The sequence below is a fragment of the Semicossyphus pulcher genome, unplaced genomic scaffold (assembly GCF_022749685.1).
Source record: "Semicossyphus pulcher isolate SPU_LCO1_2020_fin unplaced genomic scaffold, fSemPul1.0.p SCAF_5, whole genome shotgun sequence".
NCBI classification, from domain to species: Eukaryota; Metazoa; Chordata; class Actinopteri; order Labriformes; family Labridae; genus Semicossyphus; species Semicossyphus pulcher.
This window is the reverse complement of record NW_027211726.1, coordinates 27,286,322-27,310,227: the sequence shown is the minus strand read 5'-3', so window position 1 is coordinate 27,310,227 and position 23,906 is coordinate 27,286,322. Positions and strand designations below refer to the sequence as shown.

The 23,906-nt window shown below is 40.4% G+C and overlaps 1 protein-coding gene across 1 annotated transcript in view; it reads right to left on the bottom strand.

Annotated features, from left to right (window-relative positions):
• khdrbs3 (KH domain containing, RNA binding, signal transduction associated 3) overlaps positions 1–23,906 on the bottom strand; it is a 124,536-nt gene that overhangs the window by 62,131 nt on the left and 38,499 nt on the right. The window contains exon 2 of the mRNA XM_069681438.1: positions 3,629–3,747. Coding sequence (XP_069537539.1) covers positions 3,629–3,747 — 119 coding nt within the window. The remainder of the gene's footprint in view (positions 1–3,628; positions 3,748–23,906) is intronic.

The window sequence follows — 23,906 nt, the reverse complement described above, 5'->3', positions numbered from 1 at the left end:
CATATGGACAATCCTCTAAGTCTTAGTGAACACATAAATGTAATCCCTTCTGTTTATCACAAATCAAAATCCGTCTGACTCCCACTGTGATTGATGCTGTGGGGTTTTGCTAATGCTTTAGTTATCATGAGGGATTATGTGACTTACAAAAACCTGCCTGGGCTCCCGTACTGGTTCATGTCATTAGACTGTTTGAGAGGATTGTGCTGCTGCTGCTGCTGTAATCACCAGAATAAAAGCTGATGTGTTTAATCACAGGTCGTCTCTACTGCTCTGTTATGGTGTCAGTCATGCACAAAAATAAATACAGATAGAGAACAAAACAGAGCATTGACTGAAAGCATACAAAACAGATGTTTTTTTTGTTGCACAATATTCAGCTGACACATAAAAAGCATGTGGATGATTAGAAAGACAGCCGACACAAGTCGAGAAAGGATGTATGATTAATCACACTTAACTTGAAGGCGGTGCAGGGGGGAGGGTTTCAGAGGGAGGGGGGAAGCTTGCATCTGAGATCTTTTCATCATTTGCAGAGTGTAATACTGCGAGCCTGGCAAAGGTGTGCTCACGGAGACCGAGTGATTGTGCTGAGGACAGCAGGACAGAAACGACAGCAGAAGGATAAATCACGGCTCCCAGCGCAGAGGAAAGCCACAGTCTGAACTGGAAATAAACCAGTGGGACTCCTTACGCCTCGCTAATGGCCTGCGGTGCTTTCTGCCAAAAGAATGCTCTCCGAGAGAGGGCCCACAGATCCAGCAAATGTACTGATGAGCGTTGATAGTGCATCCTTTTACGGAAGGTGAGATATTTTTAGCTCCTGAGTAGGAGTGACATCATTTGTCATACGGCTTAAATCTTGATCTAAAATCTTAGACTGTCTATTTCTGTAGACAAGGTTTCAATTAAATCTTGTCTTTAAAAAAAATCAATTGGGTGAGAGCTTTCTGTGCAGCACTGAAGTGTCCATTACACAACATAACTACACCATCCAACACCATAACATCATCACTCCTGCCAATATCTTACAAAGTCTAAAAATGCATCAGTGTTGGGTATAAAAAATCACAGCAGAGGAACAGCTCCGTTTCATCACAGAGAATCAGCAGCCCGGAACTTGCAGCGTGGCGTCCCTTTCCGTTTCATTTTGATAAAAAGCTATGTTTGTGGAGGATGGATTGAAGCTCTCCACACATGCTCCTAAATGGCTATTTGGAAAAATGTCTGTACCACTTCAATGCCAGAAGCCAAAAGGTGATGCTTGCAGCTCAGGAGAAAAAAACCATTCAAGTCAGACCGATCACTCTTGCCATTGCAACCTGTCACATGGAACAAATTGAATTTGTCTTCCTTCGGTGGCTTGTTGGAGCTCTAAACAGCGTATTAGTGGCTCTACTTATCAAAGCTGTCAAAGCAAATCTGTTTAGCTGTGAACCTAGGAGACTCAGATCAGCCTGCAGATGACACTACATACATACATACACAGTCCTTTCAGCTTTTTATTAGAGTGCAAGTCAATTCCTCGTGAGAACAATGAGTCTCTTTCTTAAAGTTTGAGAAGAATCAAGTAAGCTTTGAACTGGTAAATAGGAGAGCTCAATTTGTTAAGTCAATTCAGCAACGCCGCTGCTTCAGATTTCTGTGCAATTAAACGCCTACGCTCCAAATGAACGGTCATTTGCCCGCTTTCCTTGTTGAAGAAGAGCACTGAAACAGTGACAGGAGTCACAGGACATCAGGACACTCTCTGTCCGCACAGAATCATATGCAGTTCTGTAACGCAATGTAAACATTCCTACTGTGTATCTCCGTATGTCCCTATTGTAAATGCATTGATTGTCGCTGTTTATAAAGCTTATAAAAGGTGATGTCATTTGGTAATGATTGATCGTTTTGATCGCTACGTCATTCATAAAGTCCCTCATGCACACACGGTTCACGTGCTGTGAGAACTGAATTGCGAGAGAATATATTTAACTTTTGTGACTTAATTAAACAGATCAGATTAAAGTAGTTTGTGAATTAAAACGTGAATTAAGGTGAAGAAGAGAGTACAATTAAACTGTGGAAGGAAGAAATAAGCATCTAGAAAGAGGGTAATCCACACTGAGTAAGTCTACATGTGATGTGCTTCTCACAGAAATCATTGATATGTGCGATGATTACCATGTTATGCTTTCAGCATATTTTTTGAGCATGCAGTACGTTTAAGGTTATTTTGTAGAGTCATTGTTTTGTAATGTTGCAATGATAATGAACATTTGCATAAAGGAAGCATATTTGTCCATTCCCTGAAAGAGTATTAAATACTTTAAAAATTATCTCTTTAAGGTACATTTACAACAGGTAAAAAATGTGTTAACTATGGACAACCATGCGATTAATTGCGATTAAATATTTGAATCGATTGACAGCCCTACTCTTAATTCTAAATAGTTGAGTTCCTTTTCACAAATGTGCTCACAAGTTTGGATTTTTCACTGGCCATTATTTTAAATGTGTTGACTGAGGCTCTGTCTGACGCAGCTCTATGGTGGGTCTTTAAAGCTACCTTAAAGTTTTGTAAAGAAGGCTGGGGGTGGATTATTTTGAAACCTGGTGTATCTCTAATTTTAAATAAACATTAGCATTAGTCGACTATACTATACTATAACTATACTAAGCAGAAGAAAGTATGTTTTGTGGAGAAATACACCAATGAACAGTTAGAGCTGTGTTGTTTCAGGGTTTGTCTCCTGGCTGCTGTGTTTCCTCCCTGCTGTCCTCCCCATCCACACACCGCAGGTTACCACTGTCCTTCCCTCTGGTGGGCCGAAGTGAAAACTTGAGTGATGTCCCCATCTAAGAGTGGCCCTCTCACTTTTACACCAACCTCCCCGTCGTGCTCCCAGCGGGAAATCCCTGTCATGCACCGAGTGGGTGGCTCCAATAAATGCTGCTGCCGGTGCAGGCTCCTCGCGCCGGGGCGAGGCTGAAGTGCTCTCAAAGGTGGCGACAGTGTTATCACTCAAAAGCGCTTCATGTGGAGGTCATCGTGAAGCCGACTGTCTAGGACTCTATACATGTGACTTATATGCTGCTTTGCAATTGTACTCTCACCTTACAAGCTATTATTCTTCTTGAAAAGAAAGCTTCTTGAACTTGAGAAAGACCTAGAGGTGCATTGTAAGAAATCCACTGCACACTCAAGAAAATGAAACCCACTGTGAGATAAATCCTTTGAATCATATATTCATAAATATTCATTGACAAATTAATATACCGAGACATCAGAGCGTCATTGATCAAGGTCAGTGTAATAGGGAGGTGTGTGTATGAGGGAGGAGTGGGAGAATTACAATGGTTACATTAAAAAAAGCTTAAACAATTCTTCAGACAGAAGGTAACATCCCAAATATAGTTCTACCCCAGTTCTGTCAGCCGACACGCTGAACACGTCCTCAAGATATGCTACATCTAATAACATAAAGCATCAACAAAATGTGTCAAGTGGCTGTTGTAAGGAATTTAATTCAAAACCAGAGCTACTGTAGTCGTCTTCATTATCTATAAATAACACAATCTAAAATTCTCTATCTGTGCACATTCTTCGAGAAGTCTCTGGTGGGGTTCGGATTGCACTTACTTTAGGAAACTGCTTGACTGGTATTAAAACTTTCTGGCCCAGTTTCATGTTCTTGTTGATGACGACGTCGATGAACTTCTCCTCTTCTTTCCCCTCATCTTTCTGAATTTTTTCGATCTCTAGAGAGGCGGAAGAAGAAATGAAATCAGTTAGTGTTGATGAGAGGCAATTAAACGTTAAATTCATTTAGTGGCTAAAATGGATCTTCATTTTTAAATGAAGGAATATTTCATTATTTCAGGCAAAATCGTATATTTTTTAGCTTTCGGACCCTTTCCAAAAAAGAGATAAGAACATCTTTAACATTGTCCCATCTGTGAGTCAAGAACAGAGCTGGAGTCAGGACCTGGTTAGCCTAGTTAAGCAAAAAATAGTCAGAAAGGGCTAAAGAGTTATGTGCTGAATGAATGTATTGAAAGACAACAGTTTTTCCATCTGCACAGCAATTTGTTGCTACGTTTCACATGTTGCGTTTTTGCCAGATGAATATGTATGTCGCTGCTGTTCACCAAGAAAACAGCTCCAACACATGATCATTCTTAACCTTTTCAATGTTTGTGCTTGCAAAGATTTACGACATAACATATTGTTAATAAGTGACCTTTAGAGAAGTTAAAAAGGCACTTTATTTAATTTTGACAGAATGAGGCTGGTTGTATGCTCCAGCTTCCAATATTTATGCTAAGTTGAGTTAGCCATGTGCTATCTCAAGCTCTGTTCTTCACTACAACTATAACAAATGGTTGACACATTAATAATTATATTCACAGAGAAATAATTGAAACCTTTTCAAATAAATGGCAGACACTTTTCAAGAAAAACGTGTTATAATTTATCACAATTAAGAATGAACAGCCTTCCAGTTTTCTTTCTTTGTAAATGAACAAGAAGAATGAAGGAACGAAAACTATTTAATCAATCATGAAAAATTCGGTCATAGCCTCCATTTTTTGGGTCATATCTACGTTACAAGTAAATAACATAAATAACAGCAGTGTTAAACCGTTGCTTTACCCTTACACTTTAAGTGTCTACAAAGTGTCAAGAAAAATCCATATTTCCTGTAAAATTTTGCCAAGGAGAGGACATCAAAGAGCTTTTTTCCCCCCAACCAATGAACCAAAACTCAAAGACGTCCAATTTCAAGTGATATAAAACAAAAAATCATGTTTGATTATCCTGAACCAGTGAACATTTGACATGTTTGCCAGATAAATGACAAAAAATAAAACAGTTCTGTCATTATTTTCTCTCAATTGACGCTTCTCCTGGGCAGTATTTTGCAGGAATACTCCTCCAGGCCTTGTAAACAAACCCTTTCACTACTGTTGTTATTGAGAAGGAATGATAGCTTCTTTCAGCGTCATTCCTCTCACCTACTGCTGGAGTCTCAATCACCATAACCATTTGTAATTTAAGCAGGGACACCAATTTACTTATACAGGGAAAAAAGTGATGGGGAGGACACTAGAGCTTACACCTCGAGGCTACCAAAATATTGGCTGTCACGCTTTCTCTTTTGGGAGAGGTAGACTTTGATGTATTTGGAGATGTAACCTTGAACGTTTAATCAGATGGATAACATCTGTGTTTCAGCGCCAGCAAAATGGTTTTTCAAAGAGGGCAGCGGAGAGGTGAGGGGAGGCTGCGACAACGACTCCAGGCTAAAAGCCCGGCAGGGGAAAGGGTGAGGCAGAGGGCCAGCTCCATAATAGATTTATTTCTTGTGTTCAAAATGATTTTTTAATGGAAAAATATGATAAAAACAGAGCAGCCAGAACGCTTTGGCTTCACAGTTCACCTTTCAAACAGACGTATTTGAAGATTGGCTCAGAATCAGATGTGCTGGTGATTAGATGCCGGTAAAACAAGCTCTGTTTCAATCTGAAAACACGATTAACTCAAACGATCACATGTTCAAACACTGTGAGACTAGATAAAACACATATCAATTTTTTTAATTACTCAAGACAGAAAATTTGCCACACATACCAGCACTGCAAACTAGGAACTAAAAAGGCAATTGTAATTTCTCCACAAAGCTCTGCAGCGTCACATTTGCAGAATGTAATTAAAACCCTTGATAGGAGTTTTAACGAGGATAAAAGAGGTATCAGTGAGATGGAGATATCTTTAAGCTTCAGTTTATCCCAAGGGGGGCAGAGAGTGCACACGTTCTGAAAAAAGACAACATTAATATTAATGCATCGCCTAGCAACATGCCAAGACGGAGTATCCTGCTTTCTACCAGGCGTTGTCCTCAAAACACGCAGCCTCTGATGTGTTGGGAGATTGTGACTCAGATTGTGTTTCAACTGCAAATCCTCTAATTTCTTTATTTTTTAAAAGCTTACGGCACAATTTTTTTCCCCCATCTTTTCCACAGAGAACATTTTCAACATTTTCAGGTTCAAACAAACTCCAAAAGAGCACTGCCATCAATCAGCAGGTGTAATAAGCAGCCAAACAGCCGCTTAGAATGAGCTCGTCCTCTGAACATGGCAACACAGAATCAGCACGTGTGAACTACAGAGCAGTTGTTTTTAAAAGACCTTGTTTGTGCTTCTGTTTCCGATGGAGAAAATGTAGCAGCGTGAACTGAGAACCACCTTCACCTCCGAGTCATTACCGAGTGTTCAAAAGAGATTTAAACATGCATCACTGACACAAGCACACCATGCCTGTTGTTTTCTTTTTCTCCCCCTTCCAGCTCTATCAGACCCTCTCTTCTGGCTGCAAATGGATAATGAATAGCGTGATATTATAATTTGCCAGTTTGAGAAGCAAAACACAAACCTGTTGTTGAGTCAGTGCTTCAGAATCCTGAAAAAAAATATATCGCTGGAAGACGATTTCCTGATTGTTATGTCCTTTATGTGAATATGCATCGTCCTTTCAGCTGTAATGTCGACTTCTATGAAAGACAGTCAGTGGTTTATAAAGCTTTTAATGTGTCTCAGCTGCTCAGGGACACAAATGGACTGAATGGATGCAATCTTCAATTCTGAATAATTCCCTTAAGGCATGTTATGTTTGAATCTATAGGCTCAGGAGGAGCCACTTGGCCTATATATTGTTGTAAATGTATGTACATTGTGTTCCCCTGATGGGACTGTCTTTGCTATAACAAGTGGCTCTTTCTTGCTCCTGAAAAGCAGCCGAGTTATTTTCAGTCCTATGCTTCCATTTGAGTCTTGCAAACTTGCAAAATATTGTTTAATCCTTCAGGCTCTGAGGCTGAGCGAAGGATAATTTAAGATTGAAGAATAAATGAACGGTCAGAGTTAGGTGTACATCATAAAACTGTGTGCACAATCCATGGATGTATGATAAAAGGTGGATAAAGGACTCAAAGATGGCATCTCGTCACTTGAATGACAAACAGTTTTCTAGCTTCTGGGTTTATTTCATTGAGTAGCACACTGCACATGTTTCTCGGCCATATCCAGCTCTCCTAATATCACACATGACTTCAAACAACTATGCTAGGTAAACAAGGTCAATGGACAGTTTAGGAGCTACATTTGTGTTCACCTTTGTTTTCTCCTTCACTAAGTTTCATAAGCAAACCTGATGGTTTCTAAAAAACCCTGTCTGATGAATGTTATTGATGCTGTTTCCTCCCCTGCAAGATTTATTTTCAGTTCCTAAGCTGCAGCAATTTCAATGTTATTTCTGATAAGAAATAAAAAGGGTCAGTGTGCTTCAATTGCAGTGCTAGCTACTTCCTCCTCCCACACCTTTACAACCAATTTCTTACGTGTGTGCAAAGGCGAGAAAGTGGGCTTTACTGGAAGTTCTCTCTTAATTTCTTTTGTTTTTTATTCACACACAACTTTTATGTGTACGAGGAAATGCAACCACGAAAACATTTGAGAAAGACAGTTGAACAGTGTGTGTTCTTTTCCCCGTTTGTATGATTCCTCACCTCAGGCTCCTTTCCAAAAGAACAAAGTTTTCGCCTTGAAGTGTGGCCATTTGGAACACATCAACCAGTACAATGAAAATAAGACTTACTGTATGTTTTAATAAACCAGAATTTTCCTTTTCTCTTTGTTTTATCAAATCCCTTTGAGCCTCAGAAAAATCAAAAGGATAAAACTCTACTCTGTATGCATGGCACATTTGCAGCTCCTCTTAGGAGCATGATTCAAATCAAACAGGAGGAATGAAAAGAATTCAGCCGCTCTTCTTCATTTAGAATAACCGACGTGTTTCTGCAGCAACACCTCTCATCATATTCAAAGATATATAGAGAAAGTGACTCCTCCTGAGCTCATAGAACATGAGCCAAACACAACTTAGAAAATTACATTTTGCCTTCATGCAGTGAGCTATTACTTGTTGCATACAAAACGACCACATTTGTAACAAACCAGAATTATCCTTTAAGCAGAAATCACTAACAGTGTCCCTCTTTCTCAGAAGAGTCTGGTCTGGGCTCTACTTGAAAGTATTTTTTTTTCCGATTTCCCCTGAAGTATGTCAACTTTACAACCTTTGCGCACATTAAAAATATATTTGCAGTCTCTAAAAAGCACCCGCCTTCAGTACGACGCCCAACAACGCGACACCATCCCAGCTGTCTGCTTTTCTATTAGAAATGGACTCACTTAAAAGCGGCTCTGTGATTTAGGCCTCCCCATTTAAAATTCATAAGCTGGGTAGATTTTTGTGGGATTATGCATGACTCTGGCTGCGCGTTGGAGAGCGGAGTTGATAACGGAGGCAAGTGGGTCATTAAGTCTACCAGTAGCATGTAGAGGGGTGAGATATAACGGAAGCACAGTCTGCACGCCGGGTCTAACACTTGTTACAGGACACAGTGAAAGGGAATAATGTATCTTTTTAAATCAAAACATGAGCTTTATGCAAGCAGAGAGATCACATGCATGCAAAGTATGGTCCTTTGGATTCACGTACAGCATGGTAAGTATTAGGCTTGCCGTGGTAGTCAGTGTTACTGGTGTTACACGGTGTTCAGGCACCGACCCCCTCATAACTCCCCCACCGCCCCCAATATTCTGCCTTTCTTCTATCAGCGCAGCTGTTTAAAGTGTAACTGCTGAGAAACTAACTTTAAACTGAGAGCGAGACTGTGCACATGGGATCTCGTCGGTGCAGTTTTAGATGCGCAGAGGGTCAAAACAGCGGTGCTCTGACAGCAAGGTTTCTTTTTGTGACTACTGTGATTTAAACACGAGTTTGTCGATCACAATTTATTGTTCTGTATGGGAAAGATGAGGATAACAAGTTTACTGCGTCCTTTTAGATTTGAATGCGTTGGAGATGCAGGACGCGTACCTAACGTCATCACTGTTTTTTTTATGGTCTGTGTAATCGGTAACACGGATGGTGTCACAAGTTTATTAACCAGTGGGATAATTTCCCCACCGTGACATCCCTAGTAAGTATGTGCATTTATCATATCTGATTTATTCTACTTCTAAGTAGACAATAAAATGTTTGCTCATCTTTTATAATGAACAAATCCAAAAGTATGCGTCTTTGGAACACCAGGTGTGTGGTAGGTACACATAAAGCCCACCCCAGACTTTAGAATTTAGACAAAATAAACATCACATATTAATTATTGACACTTCAAAAGAGAGAGATTAGACTTCCCCTTTAACTACAATGTTCTGACTTAAATTGAGGCAATATACAGCATATTCATAATGTCTAAAAGTACTATCGTGGGTTTAATTTAGGGACATTTACCCATTGATTGAGGGGTGGGGGTGTATGCAGACACAGAGCAGAGAGGCCATTAGAACGGGCTTTGTTTGAGTGTGCTTCAGCTGCATTCAAACATCTCCGGCACACACCCACAACTTAGGTACTGTTGATATTATCCATTGTCAAACCAATTGAGTTTGTACTGTTTTTACTTGTTACCCTATAGTATCCTGTTTGTTTAATCCCCGTAAAATGGCATAGTCCATGTTTTTGGGGCACTGTAACTATTCCTCGGCAAACAATATTCCATTAAAAAAAAGGGGAGCTCATGTTCATTCATTCACCCAGTGCATGCTGGGGGATAACCCTAAGTGAACTGGGTAGAAGGAAGGGACCACAAATCTAATAATGGACAACACGTTTGGGAATAATTGCTTTGCATTGCATTTACATTGCTATATAAGGACCTTGTTTCATTTCCCATGACGGATTACAAGTAATATCAGTACTTAGAGCCATTGCTGCTTTAATTTAAATGTGAAAAATAGCACTGGGTCAGCTGTTCTCTAATAAGGCAGTCTGGGTGCCCTTAGTGGTGCTGCTTTTGCTTCATACATATTGTTTACAGAGTTCACAGATATAATGAGGAGTACATTCTCCCTAGTGTGTGCAATGATTCATACACTAATTATTGCAGACCTTATATTGGCTCTGTGTGTTCAAGTCACACAACATTTATGTCTGAATCTTTGCGTTAACCCGATGCAGAGTTGAATTATAGATTTCATGAAAACGTTTAATGCAAGGACAATATGTCTGCACGGAAAAGAATAAAAAAACGACCAGTTTTATTTTATTTTTTTTCAATGTCTGGGTCCAATAGCGGAACTGACTCATGCTTTGCAATTAATTTAACATAAAAAGTGTTTCCTGACACCTTTTATGTTGCTGGCTGAACCTACAAGTATTTATCTAACAGTGGGGCGGTGTGAGCGTCTCACAGAAACCTTTTAGCTGCAGACTCTCAGGAGTTACATCCACTTCTATGCACTATTCATTAACGCTATGATTTCTTTTATTGTGTTTGATTTAAATTGTTATGTTATGTTGTTTAAATGAGTTACATTTATTATCTGTAAGGGAACATGCTTGCATTCCTAATCAGAAAATATACGAAAACATCCTGTTCGTATTCATTTGTTTTATGAGTGTTATTAGTGTTTGCAGCGCTCTTCATTCTATAACAGCACACACAGGATGCACCTGTTTAAACAGCTAACCTTGCCTAGCATAAATGATTAAATTAAAAATTGGTAGACATTGTGTTTCATTTCTGCTCTAGTAACAGTCTGAGGCAATATAATGATATAAATCCAGTCCAAGTAGCGCAGTTGTAGTTTTTATCGGCGGCTTTCTGCCACTTCCTTTATGATGCGGCGCGCTGTCGTCTGTGCCAGACAGACTCATTATTTTGTTGTTTTGCAATTACAGGTCAAATGAATGAGATGTTCAAACATGGATGTTATATCATTATTCTCATTTTCCACTTTCCATCCACCAGAACATGCTTATATAAACCCCGTGGGGGGACACAGAGGTCACTCAGAAAGTTGAAGCATTCAAACTTAAATGTACTTAAATTCCAGATGGAGGCTTGTTAAACGTTAGGTCAAAAAATCCACTGAATGTATTTTTTTTAATTGTCTAGCTACATTGAGCAGTGGTATCTTACATGACACCTTTTTTTTAATTGTTTACTTTCTTTTTAATGTGAACAGTATTTGTGTTTGCTTTTCTTACTGGCTTGAAGTCGAAGGGCTAAATTGGAAGAGCGTCACATGTTTTTAATGTGTTTGTAATTCAAGAGCAGAAAAAATAATTTTCCATCAAGAGAAAGTGAAACTTAATTTTTTTTCTGTCCCTATACCGTTATAGTATCGCAAATGTAAGAGCAGGTCCGAGCCCCTTACACAACAAAAGCCCACAAACCATACAGCTCAGTATGAGACTGTTTAGCTGAGTTATTTACCCAATTTATGTGCAGTGGTTTCATTTCTGCTCAGAAAATATTATTTGCCTTATTTGTTTACTTTAAAAATCTATCCTCTTCACAAAATAAACTCTCAGATCTGGATTTTTCATGGACATCCAGAACCTTGTAATTTCCCATTTGTCTGAATCAGCAAATCGTTTTAGCATGACTAAACTATGCAAGTCCTGCAATGTGGCTACTGCACATGCAACATCACAATGTCCATAATAAACAACATATCCTGAAGAATCGCTGCAAATGCAACAAAAGCCCATGGACAAAAAAAGCTACTGAGAATAATTTTATGAATGAAATCCATTAAAAACTACAACAATAACCGCTTACTGAAACACCGTTCATTCAGCTAACTGAGGCTGCATGAAGCAACGAACTCTGAGGATACTCTTTGAAGGATTGAGAAATTACCTCAGACAGTCACAAAGCCAAAATATTACAGAGAAGATTTTTTTTTTTCTTCATTTGGTTAAAAAAATAAAAATAAACAAACACTTTCATGCAGGCCAGTATTAGTATTCCTTAAACACTGCAGAGGTATTCAATCGTGGAGCACATATACTTGATTGATTTTAATGCGCCGAGCAGCTGTTATGTCATCGTAAGTAGAATTTTTGTATTGGGATTTTGTATCAACAGGTAAACATTATTTAATGACTCAGAAACAAAACTTGATAGGGTCACAGAGAAACATTTACGATAAAGTTGTGTAACTAACTTGTCAGTAAGTTTGTGAACATTAGCTACTATAAGACAAGATACACAACTGGTCGTACCAAGCGAAGCAAAAGCCCTGAGAATATAGAACTGAGCCACATTCTGTTTCATTAGTTATTTATTAAATGAATCTCAAACCACATTGATTCATGTTAAGTTATTGTACAGTAGCTTACAATTAATCTGTGTTTTAGGACTCCAATATTTCATGTGCAAGTTCCCAATTATTGTTATTTTTAGCTGACCGCCGGGGTCAGCCCTACAGATGGGTCTGTATGTGACTGACTGAGTGACGGTACTTTCAGAGCCAAATAAAGTAAAAGTTAAAGTGTTGACCTACTTAACTCTCCATGCCTGTGACTTTTACTGCAGGAAGAGATGTTAATGTCAGAGATCAATAGGACTCATCACAATTCATTTTCAACGTGTATTTTGGCCGAGAACCGTGTGCTGCTCCTGGTAAAAATAGGCGAGCCTCCTATTCTCTAAATTTTCGGCGCGCGAGTGTCATGCCAGCATTGTGAAGACTCTCGTCTGTTTTCATGCATTTCAAATGAAAATGAACACGTCCAGCAGCCGTCACGCTCACGCCAGGCTTCAAGTGTTGCCCACAAAAGCGCACATTGACCGGATGCGGTAACCCACATACTAGGTTTTGACCTAGTCTTCTTTTATTTCAGGAAATGTTGGTACAATGTAGGGAAACCAAGTCTTTGCTGCTGTCAAAATGTGAAAATCAACACTATCATGACATGTGAGAATCAAAATATAGAACACTGGCTGTTTCCAGTCTCAATAAATTAGGACAACTTCTGCCGCTTTGGATATTTTTTATGTTGTTTCTTCACCCCGTAGAGACTGCAGCAGACTGACTGACGGCCGAATGTTTCAGGCAGTATGGTCAGTGCCAGAAACAGTTTGCCCCACACACAGTTCACGTGTGCTACCAGTGTGACCACACACATTTAGCGTGAATCACGGTGTCAAGGCTGTGACCCTTGAAAGAGAAACGCTAACGCTCAAAAAAAAGACGAAAAAAAAAAAAGGCGCCTCGACTCGCTCCTGTCCTGAAATCTCAATTTCACTCTGGCTCCTCCATTGCCTTGACAAGGTCAGGCTGGCAGCAGGAATTCGTCTCGCCCCCTAATCTGGAGATTACATTCTCGGCGGCCGGGCAAGGCCCTCCCTCCTTCCCTTTCCCTTTCTGCCTCTCTCCCTGCAACCCTGCCAGCCTGGCTCACTACTGCGAGGTAACGAGCCAAGACCCGCTTACAGTGTAGAGATAATGTCCACGGATTAAGACAGAGAGCCCCTCGAGTGGTGCCGCTTTCATTTCAGCATCCGGCCTGTGAAGCATCATAAATATATCCAGCCAGCCAGGGACTCCATTCTGTGGAAGTCAAACTCACATGATCTTAATCCGCCAAACTAAGTGTTAATGGCTCAAGCATTAGACAAATACAAACGAACATTTTCACTGCAGAAATCGTAGGATCTTTAGGAATGCTCTGTGTCACCCTCGGGGTGAGTCAGATTTGAAATGGTTTGGTAAGAACATTAAAGTTCCCTGAAGATCCCCTTGGGTGGCGAGGTTGTTCAAAGTGCACAAGCTTGTTTTTTTCTTAAGCCTTTAAGGGTTCGACTTTCCTCAAAGATGCCAGAATCGCTAAAGGCGTCTACCTTATGTGGCAGCATTCCATCTACTTTGGGCCTGTTTGTTTGCTTATCATTAGGATAGTCTCAGGGCGCATTTATCTTGGCACCTGTTCATTTAAAGACTTGCTCACAAGGAGATTATCAAAGTGTTCTCAACCTGCCAGAGGATTCTGCTCTACATATTTACGCTCATCCATGAAAACACGGGCAGCTGCATTAAGCGGCAATGTGTAATGATGAAGGTTTTATAGGATACGATGTCAACAGAGAGTGTTGTTGTTGTCTGTTGTTTTACTTGAGCTCACATGTGGTTTAAAATCAAGTAAAAAAGCAGGATTTTTTTTTTTTTTTAAATAGTTGGAGTGAAAGAAAGTGAAGAGAAAATCAGGACACCAACACAACACGAAATGAGTAAAAAGGTTTTGTTGTGTCTGGAAGGTGATAAAAGGAAGAGACAAGAAAAAGTTAAGGTAGTGCATCAGCTCATCATACCAGTGTTTTAAATGCTTACGATAATTCATAGTTTCACTGAGCAGTCAACAGTGGCTGATGCAGAAGAGTTGAGAAGACTTAAAAAGATGCACGTTGGTGGGGGCATCACTTTTTGAACTGAACACTAGTGTTGGGAATTTCGGCGTTTTGTAATGGAGGCGGATCTTACGGATCCATAAGATCAGAGCCATAAGATCAGATCTTATGCCATAAGATCGGCTCTCGGAAAGGAACGGAGCCATAAGATCAGAGGTGAGAGAGTGATCGGATTTGCGAACGTGCCTGCACTCTTTCCCCGTGTCAACACACATATTTAAAATTCTGCACTTTTAAAATGTAAAAGGAAACAGCATGTAGGAACAATTAATCAACGTCATTGATTTGCCAATAATTTACGAAATAACTCTGTATGATTACAGAGATGTCACAGAAGGGACGATGGTTTAGCTCAGTTGGTGGAGCGGGCGCCCCATGTACTGAGGCTTTAGTCCTCAACGCACTGATCGCAGGTTCGGCTCCCAGTCTGCCGATCATTTGGTGCACATTATCCCCTGCTCTCTCTCTTCAGCTCTCTTCAGCTCTTCAGGTTATCAACCTCGGCCTCAAAATGGACTGTGATTAGTTTTAATCATTTGAGGCTTTTATCAAACAAGAAGAAGTTGGTTTTTATCTTTTAATGATTTTGAGCGAATGATACATGCTTTTATCTCTACTCGTTTGCACTACTGTAATGCTCTTTATGTTGCCGTTAACCAGGCCTCTCTTGCATGCTAACCCTCAAATTCCACAGGATCCGTCTCCGGCGTGTTCCATGTGCGCCGTGACCTCCGGAGTCGATCGCGCCCATTCAAGCCAATGTGCATGATTCCACAGCACACGCCGCAGTCCGTCTCCAGATGCCGGGTCTATTTATGATGGAGGCCGCTTCAAGCACGTGTCGAGCTGAACAGAGCAGATTGTTCCAAACAGGAAGTCACACAGGAAAACAGCATTCAGCATCCGGTCATTTCAAAATAAAACACCAAGTACGGACCGGTACAGACCGATTTTTTCCGTTTTCATAACAACAACAAACTGAAATCTTGAAAAAAGTACACTTTTAATTAAGTCGTGTACTCATCCATGGTAGAAGCCCAAAAACACGGATTGATATCCAAATGAGCAGATAATCAACCTCTGAGGTGCGAACATAATTGTTGTTTGTGTGTTGCTCTGTTTATTTGCAATTCTTGCGCGATCTTGTGATCTCACAAATCCAGCTGCTTGGGCCAGCGCTCCGCTGCAGAGACACGCTTACTGTGGGCGAGGGCTCGTGCCATCTGATGGACCAGAACCGCGGCACAGACGGAACACGCCGGGATCCTGTGGGATACAGTTAGTCCAAATGCTGCTGCTTGTCTGTTTGTTCCTAAGACAAGGCTGAAAACCAGGGGTGACCGCGCATTTTCAGCGGTGGGCCCCAAATTGTGGAAACAGCTCCCCCCCAACGTTAGGATGGCCCCCACCTTACCTACTTTTAAATCATGTCTTAAAAGTTACTTTTATTCTTTGGCTTTTAGCCCAGCATGAATGTTTTTGTGGTCTTTGTCTTTCTGTGTCATTTCTATTGTCTTATTACTGTATTTTTATGTGTTTTACAGTTTCTTCCTGTGTGCGGTTAATGTTTCTATGTATTTTACTGTTGCTGTTTTCTTTTATTTCATTGTACACCACTTAAACTGGTAAACTAAACATTTTAAAAACTAACATTTTTAAGATGCGCTATATAAATAAAGTGGATTGGATTGATTGGAGCTGTCCTTTCAAAATAAAGGCAAAAGCCAAAAAAATAGGCTTAAAAAAAAAAAAAAAGATGTCAAAGAAAAAACAACAAACTTGGCAGAGGCTTATAATGTTACTCAGTGTGGGCACTATGTTGTGGTGACATGATTCCACTGCACATGACCTATAGAGCAGAGTTGCAGCTGAAAAAAGCTGCCTGTGGTAACTCAGCATAAAGGGGAGTGGATCCAGGGCGGGCACCACAAGAGCCGTTCAAAAGAATCAGATCATTCGCGAATGTCACAACACTACCGAACAGTAGAACCCATCCTCTGCTTTTCTGATGATAAAGATGCCAACAGTACAGTGCAAATATTGGAAACAAATTCAATGATTCAGTAGAGTTATGATATCATGCTTTCAAGCTTTTTTGTATCTGTTCAGAAACAATAAAATGCCAGTTTGTGCATATTTACCAGAGAAAACAAATATGACTGAAATGAACTTGCAATTGAGCTGTCTCTGTTATTTTGCTTTCCCATCAACTCACTCGGGAAGTATTAGCTGTTTTTTTTTAATATTGTAATAATAAGACACTTTGCTGACAATGCTTTGTACAGTGGGTGTAAGATCCAAAGCAAATCTATAACATAGCAAACATTCAAAATTGTAGTCGAAGAGATGCTGAATTTGGAATGAGTTTGATCCTCAAACATCCTATATAGGTTAATATTATTCCCCATACATAATTCAAAATATTTCTCAATATAAAATATTCAGTTTTCACACAATGCATCAGAAAACATCAACTGCTCTGGAGTTTCCTAGAAGCAGCAGAATGAAGCCATCCTTCCATATCGCAGTCTGGGGATTAAACATGGTGGCCACACAGGGCTACCTGCATGATATGTGGGGACATCACAGACAGGCAAACTAGACTCAGTAGAACACCTATGCTGTGTGAGATGAGTTTATTTGATGCATGCCAAGTGTGAAAGCATATAAAATGTATGTAATTTGTAGACTTGGTAGCACACCTGTGTACATGGGAAGTCTGCCTTGTAAGCTTGTTTGGACTTGGTGTCAGAATGCAGACTCCTTATTAAAGTAGGTTTTTGTTGTTGGAAGAATTCAATCCATCTACATTTAATTTAGCATTATTTGGATAAACATAGTTGAAGTATCATGTTATGATGGTCAATTTGAGTTTATCGACAGTCAGGTAAAGTTGCAGGAAAGTTTATTGCTGTTGCAGCCAGGCCAGTAGTACAGTTAAGAGCAACCAAAATCTATGGATATCTTCGTAAAGTGAGCGTCACAAAAGACCAAAAATCTCATCTATGTGAGGTTAGATTGACGCATAAGTTGCCCTGCAAGTTTTAGTTAATTAAAAAAATGACAGGACGACCGAAGGCCAGGCCACGAGATCTACCGTAAAATGGTAAAAAATAAAACAAAAGCGGGCTACGTCCTATATACCGGTGCGACCAATATACCAGTATAAAATGCAAAGAGAGATATGGTATTGTGTTATGGTATTTTACCCAGACGATGGGGCTATCCGGTTGTTAAGTGGTGACTCCATGTCTCCGCATTATTGTTTGTTTCCAGGTCCAAGCCGCTACAAGGTCCCCTATTTACAATATGCCTCACTGCTGTTTTCCTGGTTTAAATGGTAAATGGTAAATGGACTGTACTTATAAAGAGCTTTTCTAGTCTTTGTGACCACTCACAAAGCTGCTTTTACACTACATATCACATTCACCCATTCACACACACATTCATACACTGATGGCAGAGGCTGCTACGTAAAGTGCCCAACTGTCAATCAGATATCGTTGGCTATTTGGGGTTCACTTCGACATGTAGTCTGAGGGTGCTGGGGATCGAACCTCCGACCTTCCGATTGAAAGACGACCGACTCTACCACTGAGCCACAGCCGCCCGTTTAAGTCAGACAAACTAACTTGATTTTTGCTAACGCTTCGTCACAGACACGCACCATCACGATCGCCATTGCAGCTACCACCTTCTGTAATCTGTGTGTGTTTTAATGTGTTTTTTTGGTTTTTTTTGGCCTTTCATGCCTTTATTGAGAGAGGACAGTGGATAGTGTAAGAAACAGAGAAAGAAAATGGGGATGTAACACGGCAGAGGGCCAAAGGTGGGAGTTGAACCCGGGGCCGCTGCATCGAGGACTATAGCCTCAGTAAAAGGCCGCCGATTTAACCGCTGAGCTAAAGCGGCGCCTGAATGTGGTTTTAAACGAAAATACATTGAAACAGTGTTGAAATAACTTGTATACACTGTTCCTCCCCCCAAAATAGACTGCGTCTTATATTCTGGTGCGATTTATATTCCGGATTTTACGGTAAGTAACAAGACTGTGTGTGATGCAGGACGTAAGGCACAGGCCGCTTGGTGATAATTGTGATTTGATGCACACCCTGATTTGTTTCTTTGACTGCTTTTTGGATAGACTTTATAAATCTTCTGTATGTGAACAATTGTGCTCATGTTGGAGCCAGGTGTCAAGCGTGCATGTTAGTTTAAAGCAACTATATCACACTCCTACAGCAGGGTGACCCACGGCCCCTATAGACTATTATAATACCCCTAATACACTAGCTAACTTTTCATGTCGTGTCTTGTACTATGTAATTTTTTACAGCAACAAATGAGGCGTTACAAGTGAAATTCAGTGCAAGCATCACAAGCACACACATCTCTGTACTGATTGCAACCCTTTTTACATAGAGTGTCCGTGGCCATGGTACTTCCTCTCCCGCAAGCAGTGGAACTTGAACTTGAAGCACTTGAACTCCCCATTCGGACTTCGTGGGGGGATAATGGTGTACCATTCCTGCCCTGAACAGGCTGCGTATAAGAGGCTAATAATCCTCGGGCAAACTCAAGGATACATGACACGGAGGAATGCATTAAGAAAAAATAATGAACATGAAGTGGATAAATACATGTAATGAAAACCTGTAATGAGTCTTTTTATATATCCTTGGTCAATGAAGAGCCTCCATTATACCAGAGATTGACCACATGACTGGCTGAGATGTGATACTTATTAAAAGCCTGTATAATCCCAATACATTGGTCTGATGTTAGAAGACACCCATTTGCTGTTCTCCGCTCAGATTACACTTTAGATGAATCACTGTCTTTGTTTCGCATTCCAAAGTAGCAGTGCAGCCTGTAATGCTTTCTCTTCATTAGGCTATCTGCAGACCACTGTGCTCAACAAAACACCAAGTCCCACTCAATGTGTGTGAGTGTGTGTGTGCGGATGAATAGAGAGGGAAGAAAAGGATGGAGCTGCGAAGATAAATCATTTATTAATTAACAATAAATCATCTATCTGGTCACACCCCAACCTCAACAATGTTTTTGTGGACCTCAACATGAAAGGACCACAGCAAGGCCACTTTATCCCGCAATTAACATAAGCTGATGTTTATCGGTTTGACATCCCTTTGCCTAATGAAGTTTCCCATAAAACTGTCATTAGGCTGCGAAACGGTGGGGGGGCCGGGGAGGGAGGATTTGAGGATGAAAATGAAAACAGTGCCGCTTAATGTACATCATTATCTGGGACTCATCTCAGGCCGCATTATCAAAATACACTGAATCATCATAACTGGTAATGACCAGACCACCTTCATTTTTTATTTCAATTACTCATCGCGTGTCAATTAAAACTGCAGACTAATGCATGAAAGCATGGAAGTGCTTCTTAAAAGCTTTGGATCTGCGCGCATCGCGTCTCAGATTCTGGTAAATCCATTGCAGCAGTAAGTCATCGAGCATTAAAGGGAAGCAGTAAAGGGTGCATGAGTGGTTATGATATTATCACATGCATATTATTTTCTAACGTTTTCTAATGTGGTGTTGAGCAAACATGCCGCCTCTCAGCATCGCTCGTCCTCTGATCGCAACAAGCTCAGACAACCTCTGTTCCTAACTGAGCCAAATCAATTAGATTGCACTTTGTCATCTTTTCATGCTCGCGAGCATCAAACAATTCGAGAAGGAAGAAGATCAATATTGCAAATGAAATAAGGCACTTGATGTTCTCCAGCGGAGGTGCACTCATTTATACACAGAGATGGAGACAGTGCTTGGCATCAACTGTGAGGGTCTGGATAATACTCTGTGGATCAGCTCTACAAATACATCGTCTGTTGTTTTATTACCACAGATTATCAGACTGTTTTGTATCCGGGATTAAAAAGCACAGCGGCTACATGATCACACAGTGGATATGTAGGCCCTAATATGTCTCTGTCTTATTCACTTAAGTCATCATGAGTTGCTCATTGTCTTTTATTACAAAACATGAGCTCCTCAAAGACACACATCTGTCTCATAGCAGATTCACTTCACCTCAACCGAACATCCCTTCCTGGTCCCTTCAAAGGCCGTATTTGAAGGCCGATTGCGTCACAGTAGCACGTCAAAGGCTGTCCCGATTCTAAGGCTCCTTCAGATGCAGCTGACAAATGGGATGGAGGAAAAGGATGCACCCGATGGATCCTTTGCAGCCCAGCATATCCCAAGATTCATTGCGCGACAAGGAATATACTTCAAAATGTAAAAGGTTTTTTTTTGGCGCCAGTTTGTCTCAGTGGTAAATCAGCTGCCATATACAGAGGCTACAGTCCTCGATGCAGCAGCCCCGGGTTCAACTCCCGCCCTCGGCCCTTTGCCGCGTGTCATCCTCACTCTCTCTTCGCCCATTTCCACTACTATCCACTGTCCTCTCTCTAAAGTAAAGGTATAAAAAGCCAAAAAAATAATCTTAAAAAAAAAAAAACTGTAAAAGTTTTCGGTTTCAACTCAGCTAGCATTACACATGTTAACAAAAACGAAAGGGCCCAGTAAGTATTAGGTTACTAGTTAGCCCACTAGCTAGCTGTTGCTAGGCGACATGAGCTCGTTTGGTGACACAAGGGCAAGGGTGGGAACAGCTGGTGACGCAAACACCACATTTCAATTCGGCTTTAATGTCAGTCAACTCAATAGTCAACGCAGACTATGAATGACACATGCGCCGTAGACCACCCCCTTCGAAGGCTGCAGCCCCTGGATTGGGACACAACAATGGGCTCCAACTGGCATGCTACCATGCCAAAAAGTAGGACTTGATTTGATTTGACTTGATGATGACTACAGAATAATAGCCTGTGGTGTCTAGTAGCTGCATGACTTTGTTTGCCACACCTGCTCAATCTTTCTCCACTGTAGTGAACTCCTGTGCTTCTAAGAGCCTGAAAGTTTGCTTTTGTTAAAGCTAGCATAAAGAAATGGTGATGTTTGATGAACTATAATGGTGCGTTTATAAAGGGTTGATAATTATGGATAATACTGTATGTAGAAGCCCTGTGATTGACTGGCGACCAGTCCAGGGTGTACCCCACCTTCCGCCCAATGACAGCTGGGACAGGCTCCAGCCCGTCGCGACCCTGAACAGGATAAGCGGTATAGATAATGGATGGATGGATGGATGGATGGATGGATGGACTGTATGTAGATGGCTAAATCTTCACAATGTCAGTGCAAACACACAAATATTATACCATCATAATGGTGATCATTTGTTCTTTCTACATGTATCATGCTGGCTTGGTGATGTGTGGTGGTTAGCACAAAGCACAGCTGAGGCTGACAGCAAAGTCAATAGCTATGTGGGTGCTTGGTCTTAAACCAAAGTATTGGGTAAACTCAAAGTTTGAACTTGTAGTGGCACTGATGGTAGCACCAAGTAAAAAATCTGAGTGCACCAAAACCCATTGCAACAAATCGAATGATGGAAAAGTTCAGGGATCACCCAAAGAATTTATCCTCTTGGGACCATACAGTACATGTCTGTGCAAAGTTTCCTGCTAATCCGTTTTAAGGATGTATAGATTTTAGAAGAAAGTGATAAACCATCTAATTTACCAACAGGTACAATGTAAACCCAGATTTGTTTAAACTTTTGAGTTGACTTTAATTATTCTTTTATGTTTTGTAAAAAAAACACTGTCAATACTAAAGTAAATGAGTTGTTTGAACTATTCAGCTCAAATGTACACTTTCATGTTAAAGTCGAGGCATTTCGAGAGTATCTAGCTTCCGTTTCGTGACGTATTTCCGAGTGAAAAAGGGCGTGCAGGCGGAACATATCATTAGAGGGATTTGATTTGATCGTTGAGAAGTGACGTTCTCCACAGCGCAGTAGCTAGCTAACTGACCGAGCGTGCTTGTTGCTCTGCGGCTAAATGTTGCAGATTAATTAGCTGAAATTGTTTGGGCCTAAAATCACGCGTGAAATTTAGTTTTACCGGAAGAAAAAATGATCAGATTTTGATATAAGACCACGAATAAATGGATTTTCTGTTTTTTTTTTGGCCTATATTGTCAAATAGATGCACAATATTACCGGGCATGTGATCTAAAAGGATTAAAATGACATTTTTCATTTCACCTCGACTTTAAGCACAGAGGGGAGGGGCTCGATCGTACTTCCGTCTAGCAACAGGCCAATGACTGTGGTCCTAGGGCTATGCAGAGTGTGCAGTCTGCTCCAGCGGCCCATCATGCCTCGTGTCCCATCATGCTTTGTGCTGGACTGGATTTCTAGTTTGTCTAGTTGTTGTATGTGTTTATGTTAATGGTGTAAACATGTACTTATTATTTTGTCAATCGTATGTGCATGCTGAATATGTTGTTTTATGTTATTTAATGCCATTTTATTTTAGACTTTGTTTGCAACATGACCGAGGGGAACATTGCATTTTATTAAAGTAACTGTACTTTAAATATGTAAGATGAAGAACTAATGCCACCTAGAGTGCGAGGTATAACAGGGTTGACACACTAAAAAAGCTCTTCCTCTTCCTGAGCAAGTTGCTACATTACAGTGAGACATTGGAGTGTGTGGTTCATTGTCTATAACAGTCAAAATCATATTTAAATATATCACAAGAAAAGACATCACTAATCTTAACAAATTAATTTATGTAGTGTTTAATTTAAGTGAACGAATGATTTGGAGAAAGGACTCCTTAGTATTACCGTGTGCAAAAACGTAAACGGTTTATGGCAACGGGTTTCCACGCAAATTTCTACCATGCAAAGTCAACTAGCTTGGGCTTAGAGTGTACTGCCATTTCTTTAACTATGCTACTATAATAGCTAAAAAAAATGCAGCTTTGAATTACATGAACGGTAATTATAGACACCCCCACATTACTTCAGGACCTGAGAATAAAAAACTATAGATACATACACTTCAAAGAAGCCAATCCATATCCGTATCTCTAAAGTAAAGAAGCAGTTGGGTTAAAACACAAGTTTATATTCAAAGTGTTTGTATTTAATAGTGAAAAAGCACTCTGCACTAAATCTCTACTGACATATGAATGCCTAAATTTGTTTCTATTAAAAAAGCAGTAAATTGTGTAGGACCGTCAACATGTTCATTCCGATGTTCATAATATGATTTTTTTAGTTACAGGTCTATAAATGAATGTTTCTCAGAAATTGCTGACAAACTAATCTTTACAATAATGGCCACTTAGTTCCAATGACACTCTCGATGACCACTGTTAACTTTGATTTGCCTGCTCACATGCTCAGTGCACCTTGCAACATTAGCGCAAGAGTCCCATTACACATAAGAGCATCTCCTATGTAATGGGTTGTAAAGAACACATAATTGCTGCAAACAAAGAAACACCTATTTCCTGTCCTTGTATTTGACTTTGACCCACTCTGGTGCAGGAAATAGCTGCAGGGGAGAAAGTAACGTACGCAAGGAAAAACAAGACATAAGATCTGAAAGAAAATGTCTTGATTAAGCATGGGTCCGACATTCGAAAGCATATCCAGATGCCAAAAAGAATTCCAGTCTTACTGCTGAGGGAGCGGACC